The following is a 7,427-nucleotide window of genomic DNA, read 5'->3' as shown; positions in this document are numbered from 1 at the left end:
CTGCATCCTGCACCCCGTATCCCACATCCCACACCCTGCATCCCGCACCCCGCGGGAGGCTGCACCTCCCAGGCACGGGCCGTGCCCAGACACACGAGCCCCGCGCAGGGCACACCACCATCTAGAGAGCCTGACCATGCTTTATAACCCTTTCGGTAGCGTAAGAGCAAAGCATTAGCTCTAGCAAGGTTTGCAGTCTAGGAGGTGGCTGGCACCTTCCCTATTCCCTGCCAGGCTTGCCACCACAAAGTCAAGCAGCCGGTGTTCGCACGAGCAGGCCGATAAACTCAACCCCCGGCCAAATTTCTTTGCAGATACAGCAGGTACTGCCTAACCGAGAAATTTGTTGCTGAACCTAGAGCAAATTAAAAGAATCTTATGACAAGGAGACTAAAAAATGAATGACACCATATGGTAATGCAGAAACAGTAAGGTCAGAGTATGGGATCATTTTAAATGTGATTGCGTCCACACTGAATTAAACAATTCATTATAAAAATGTGTATATTACAATTCAAAGAGAAGCCAGAATTCCTCTTGTGTAGATTAAAATGTACACCAAAGCTTGCAACACATAAGCGTGGATTTTCACATTAATATTTTCTAACACTTTGCACACCTACAGCTGCAGCCAACACCACGGAGATCAGCACAATCACAAGGGGGTAAAGCCTCTTTGGTTTCCAGTTCTGGAAATTGCTTCAGCTCCGAGATTCTCAGGAAGTCAGACATGAGAGAAAGCTGTAACAGAACAATCTCTTACATCTGAACAAGTGATACCAGTAAAAGCCACATTTTATTTGCACACACATAACGATTTCTGTCCAATGCGTATTTATCTCACGCGTATACCAGGAACATTTAGTTTGTTTAAGGGTTTATTTGTGTCAACCCCAACCTGCAGTTAACCACAATTACTTTTTTTTAGGAGAAGGTAAAATATTTTTGGTCCACACAGGCTGTGCATGGGGCTGTGCACACTCTTTTGCTAAGAAATATGTCATTACCACCTGCCATTCAGCAGAGGAACAAAATAAGAAAAAAACCAAACCAGACCTATTATTTTGATTGTACAGCTCAGAAGAAATACATGGTCAAGTATTGCAGGCAATAAAAATAAGCAAAAATTACTTTGATTTGGCCTCTACTAAAGGAATTAAATTTTAGTACTTCTTTTAGAGGCTCTTTCTCAGAATAGGGGATTGTGAAGTAAACATAATTCTTATTTTAAAACATCACTATTGAAGACTAAATGGTCTTCAGGTTTTGATAAACAACATTTTTTCCCACAATCGATTTGCTCATTAATACAAGAACAACCTGCACCGTTAATATTATATAAATGTCCACATTCTAAGTGGTAACATTCCACACGATTTCTTTGATCTAGAGCCTAAGCAACATACTGATACACCTAGACAGGTATTTAGATACTCTTAGGACTGCCGAAAGAAGACAAAATATTACTGAAAGTAATAATTCTTGCAAGAATCCCTTCCCAAATACCAAACCGAATGAAGGTGTGATCTATGACAGAAATGGCCTTTGCTGAAAGACACCTCTGAGCTCTCAGTGGAAGACTACTTTTAATTTGATTGACTGCTTGTGAAAATGCACTTTAAAAACATTCTACACCTTCATCTATTTGCTTTTCGGTTTCATAGTCACTTTGCCAAATTCTGCATTCGCCGAGTTTTAAACTGATTTATCTAGCTCTGACACTTTCTTGAGCAACCTTTCTCATTCCCTGTGGAAAGTAAGCAACGAAAAATGTTCTTACATGCTTGCATTTGAGAAAAGCAATTATTTGACCAAAACTTACTTAAATGAAAGTTTCTTCAGAACAGGTTGTAACAGCAGGATTGTAGGAAACACTTCAGCTTCTTCCTCTCTCTTCTGCTTGTAAAAATACGTAAATAGGAGCACGGCAGTGGTTGTGGTGACCTCAGTGCACTTCTGTTACTAAGATATAAGCGAGCTGTCCTGCATCACTAAACAGTCATGATAAAAACCCCCTCCAAAGTACAAAACTATGAACCCACAGACAAACCTTCAATAATTCTATTTTCCACGAGATTTTCTGCTTCTAAAATTTCATGAGATTAAGCAAGCAATATATTAATATACAAAGAGAAGGAAAGGAATTTTAAGTATGTACAACCTGTTATATCCAATTCCAAGATTATTCTTAAGCATGATGAAAAAATCTAAGAGCAATTACAAAAATCTATAAAAATTCCAAGTTTAATTGTACTCATTTCTGTTACTTAAACAAGATCTCTTCATACCCCACTCCAGCTGGAGCACTGCACTTTCTCTGCACCCTCATACACAGGTTCCAAATGGGCTTCTCATCTTTTTTCTCCCCAGGTAATTACTTCATAGCTGTATCCATCACCTGTGAACCACTGCATACCCTGTACAGACAGTAATACCGTCTTTGGCAATTTTTTGTCTACCGCATTTCTCAGCATAGGCTATAAATAGCCTTGGGGCGGGGGGGGGGTGAAAAAAAAAGAATTAAAAAAAAAGAAGTATAGCTGTCTTCTTTACATCTAAGGTCTGTCATTCTACTTTTCTCAGGTACGAGGAGCCCACATGGTCCAGAGAGGGAAGGAACTGTAGTTAGCTGACGTACCTGTGCTGTAAGTAAACTTTGTGTTTGCCCGTCACTGTCTCCCAACTTGATCACGTTGTTTCCCAAGGAAACCACCTCCGAAGGAAACCTGAAGTTAGAACCCCACCGGACCGACCCCAGAGGGTCCCGGTGCTAAAGAACAGGAATGAGTAAGAACGTAGCATGCGGCACCAAGGGCTTCGATAAAGGGGACTTGATACGCAGTACGATTTCTGGAAACTGCAGACCTCTGTATTTGCTTCGTACTCTAACATATGAAACAAAATCAGTAACAATTTCAATTGAAGTTATTTCAGAGAGTATCCAAGGACTATGTTATAGCATTAGGCATATTTCAAGCAAATTCTTTCACTGGTAAGTCTTGAAGTGCTTCACTTGCATTTCTTTCTTATGTCAAAAAAGAATGATCACTGCCTGTACTCAAGAGTACTCCTCCTCAGCATCTATAATAGGTCATCTGGAAGGGAAACAATAAATCCACAGTCTGTTCCATCTATTGGTGTCCTACAGTTCCTTACAGAAATTAGTTAAATCAGTTCAAATTCCACCAGATCCTCCTACACATCTTAAAGATCTCAAACTAGCATTGTGTAAGGGAATGGTGAAAGAATACTTAGTCTGGACAAAAAAATACACACCAGAAATGTCCTTCAACTCATGTGTCATGCCTCTCTATCTATGCTATGCTTGCAAGTCCATCACTTACCAAATATGTGCCTATCATATCTGGATTTAAAGAGATTCAATGCCCTAACATCAAGGGGACTTGCAGAGTCCTTCTCCAAGAGTCACACTTAGACAGCTGCAAATCAAGACAAAAGAATCAAGTAGTCAGCAAAAAAAAAAAAAAAATGTAGAGAAACAGCATTAAGCCTTGATGATGGATTCCCAGAAATCACAGAAGTTAGTTGGTACAGACTAGTGACAACTATCTGTCAGTAGTGAGACAGCAAACTGTAAAGGTGATCCCACTTCCCATTCAAACAAATCCTTCCTTAATTTATTTCTCTTATTCAAATAGCGTAAGGCATCTTTTTAACCAAATGACTGTGCCAAGAGTGATGAAATGATAGCAGAGGAGAAAAGCAGCTTTTATACGAAGTATGTACGCTAGCAGAACCTCAATGGTCAAGTCCTCTCTTTTAGATCTATCTATAGCCAGCCCTAAAAAAAAAAATAAATTAATTCTAGTACTCTAGTCTGGACCCCGTGAAAGGAAAAAAGGAAACGAGGGGCACTGGACTTAGGGGCACAGAGTGGGTTTGGTCCTGTGTGAGAGAACCCTGCAAGAAAGCTTGCTCTTAATCGGCAGCACTGAGAAGTCATCTAAGTAGGGCTTTAAATGCTTTTTCCCTTCCTTCCAGAAATCCTCTTGAAACACAAAAGATACCAGGCACAGCCTTCAATCACATCGATCTGGAGCTCTTCAGTAGGAGCTTACACCTGGAGATTTGTTATTATTATTTATTTGACACTATCACCTCCATATTCTAAGCCAACATTTACAACAGCTTAAGTCTGGGCATAATTTAGCCTGAGGAGAATGAAACTTTCCGTGTGCTACCTCCATTTAAAATCTACACTCCTGCTGCATTTTAAAGTACTTACGGTTTTTGAACAGTTAATATGCAAATAGCACAAAAGCATGGATGCTAAATAACAGTGCACAAACAGTCCTGTTTTCCACATTTTCCCTCATCTACATCTGATGTGTTTTTCTGAAGCAGATAGGAAATTTAGACTAACCTCGCTTTCACAGGCTGATGATTGGAAAGCTGAAGTATTCAGAGCAGAACTCCAGGAAAATTTTGCATCTCCTGTTGCCAAAGATACTTAAAAGACAATATGTTGAACATGAAAGGTTTTCTTCTTGATTTGGAAAGAAAGAAAAATAGCCAATGCCAGGTCGGGCTTCTTTTATTGTTAAAACATTAAAGCATAACATTTCATCAAATACAAGAAATTTAGGGGGTTTCTGACGTTACAAACATCTGAATCATCAAGAGAAAGTGTTCAGCTATACATAGTCTGACGTTAATCCATCAATTTAATGTATATTAGTACATGCTTAAAACATGGCCAAAATACAGAATCACAAAATAAGTACCTTGATGCTTCTAAATCTGAGACAAGTCAGTCAGAGAACTGAGTGCAATAAATTTTCAACAAATTACACTCAATTACAACCTCAGGGCAGAATTATTCCAGAAGGATTGGTAGTTTCTTATGTCTGGCTCATTCACATTCGACTTGGTTAGAATTTTAAGAATTTGCTAAAAACATTTTTAAAAATACGACATTTAACAAATGTGAAAAAACAAGTTCAGTCTTCACAGGAATATATGGATTGCTTGCCACTCCAGTCCTTAATTGCCTGTATGTTTTACAAATCTTTACAAAACTAATTTGTATCCATTTTGGTTTCAAAAACATAGTACATCTGAAAAATAAAATATGATTCTACTGATGGGTAATACAAAGACATGAACACATATTTAAAATCACTTTCGAAAGTAAATCATTTCAGTAATACAGCTATAAGACAAGTTAAACATAGTACAATAAACCATGCATCTTCTGACTTGTCAGATCAGCTAAACTACTCGGTTAACATACAGCAACACTTCTGAACACTTCTGTAAAATCAGCTTTTCTAGCACAAGGGAAAAAACAGCTTAAATTTGTTCTTCAAGTGGTTCGAGGCTGTCCAAGTGTTTTTTAGGTGTATCATCACTATGACGGCTTTGGCAATGGGTTAAATGTTTCTTAAAGCCTCGGGGAAAATTTGATTCAAAATTACAACGTGGACACTTCAACAAACTCTGACCATGAGCAGCAACATGGTTTTTAAGAAGAGACTCCAAGAGAAAAGCTTTGCCACATATTTTACATTTGTACGGGCTTTGAACATTATGCTTGTTAACTAAATGGTGCAAGACGGCACCTTTTTTCATTGCACGGCAGCAACAAATTTTGCAATAATACTTTCCCTTGCCACGCTTCATGTATTTCGCTATTTCTTCCTCGGAGATGAAAGCCTCTTTCTCTTCAGTAAACTGCAGCACACACTGGGGCTGCATGGGAGTAGCTGCATCTATTTTGCTCTCTTTGCCGTAATCAGATGACTCCATATCATACTGCTCTTGGTCACTGTTGGATTCTTGCTCCTTTATCTCCATCGAGTCCATCTCTGTTTTTCCACACTCACTGCTATTTAGTTCAGAATCCGAGTTCTCCTGGTTTTCCTTCTTGGGCTTCTTTTTTGGGCATGAATATAACATGTCTTCTGGCGATTCTTTGGCTAATATCGATTGTTCATCCTGTGAGAATAAATCATCCAGTGGTTTCTGATCATCTAAACTGTGAGAAAGAAAGTCACTCTCCCCAGACTCACTAGGTGTCTGGGGCTCGGAGGAGAAACCTGGAGCAGACTTGTGAGGCTCGGAAAACAGGATGCTCTTCTGGATTTCAGAAGCTACAGTAGTTTCAGCATGTCTCTGGACATCAGAGGATAAAGCAGCAGCAGGCTTCTGCATCTCAGAAAATACAGCATGCTTTTGAATATCAGGGGAAACAGCAGATTTCTGGGAGTCAGTAAAAAGAGCTTGTTTGGGGGTCTCGGGAGATACAGAAGGAGTAGCTTTCTGGGACTCAGTAAAGAAACCATGTCTCTGAATTTCAGGAGAAACAGATTTCTGAGACTCTGGGAAGGAAGCAGGTTCCTGAACTTCAGAGGAAATGGGAACAAGTTTCTGGGCTTCAGAAAACAGGGTGTGCTTCTGAACTTCAGAAGAAACAAGAGCTGATTTCTGGGCTTCAGAAGATAGGGCATGTTTTTGGCCTTCAGTAGAAACAGCAGAAGTAGACACCTGATTCTGGGGCTCAGAAAAGATAGCACGTTTCTGGACATCAGTAGAAACAGTAGGATTAGATTTACGAGACTCTGGGAACAGAGCTCTTTTCCGAGGTTCGGGGAAATGAGCCCGTTTCTGAACCTCAGATGAAGCAGCAGAGGTGGATTTCTGAGTTTCAGAAAAATACATAGATTTCCGGGACTCAGAGAGTTTCCAAGATTCAGGAGATACCGAAGCGCCAGGCTTACGGACTTCAGGAAAGAAAGAAGGCTTCCAAGAGTCAGAGGAAACGGCGTGACTAGACTTTCGAAGCTCAGGAGAAACAGAGGGAGAATGCTTCCACGTGTCAGGGGACAGAACAGGTTTCCAGCCTTCAGGGTAAACAGATGAGATGGGTTTCCATGGCTCAGAAGAGACAAGAGTAGACTTTTGGGATTCAGAAAAGGATGTAGATTTCCACGAGTCAGAAACAAGCCTCCTAGGTTCTGGTGACACAACGGGGCCAGGCCTTCGGGACTCAGGGGCAGACCTCCGGGATTCTACGGACACCGACATGGCAGGCTTTGGCGCCCAGGGAGAAACCGTGGAAGATTTCTGCACCTCGTGAGGGGCAGATCTCCAGGGCTCAGGGGAAACAGTCGGACCTGGTCTCCATGACTCTGGCGAAACTGCAGGAGCAGGCCTCCGGGTTTCAGGAGAAGAAGCAGAAGCAGGCCTACGCATTTGAGGAGGATGCCTCCGGGGCTCAGGAGACCCAGCCGGGGCATACCGTCGTGGTTCAGGGGATACTGCCGGCGTAGGTTTCTTTGGCTCTGGTGACACAGCTGGGGAGTATCTGCGGGGTTCTGGGGACACAGCGGGAGAATGGCGACGGGGCTCTGGTGATACAGCAGGAGAATGGCGACGTGGCTCTGGAGACATTGCTGGGGAATGCC

The 7,427-nt window shown here is 41.3% G+C and overlaps 1 protein-coding gene across 1 annotated transcript in view; it reads right to left on the bottom strand.

The window, feature by feature from the left end:
- Nucleotides 1-5,313: 5,313 nt before the first annotated feature.
- The window catches only part of CHAMP1 (chromosome alignment maintaining phosphoprotein 1), a 2,865-nt gene continuing 751 nt past the window's right edge, over nt 5,314-7,427 (bottom strand). Inside the window, exon 1 of the mRNA XM_009698329.1 lies at nt 5,314-7,427. This exon is cut by the window's right edge and continues 751 nt beyond it. Coding sequence (XP_009696631.1) covers nt 5,314-7,427 — 2,114 coding nt within the window.

The sequence above is a fragment of the Cariama cristata genome, unplaced genomic scaffold (assembly GCF_000690535.1).
Source record: "Cariama cristata isolate BGI_N322 unplaced genomic scaffold, ASM69053v1 scaffold24854, whole genome shotgun sequence".
NCBI classification, from domain to species: domain Eukaryota; kingdom Metazoa; phylum Chordata; class Aves; order Cariamiformes; family Cariamidae; genus Cariama; species Cariama cristata.
Note: the sequence above shows the minus strand (reverse complement) of the source record. Positions and strands in the feature narration are given on the sequence as shown.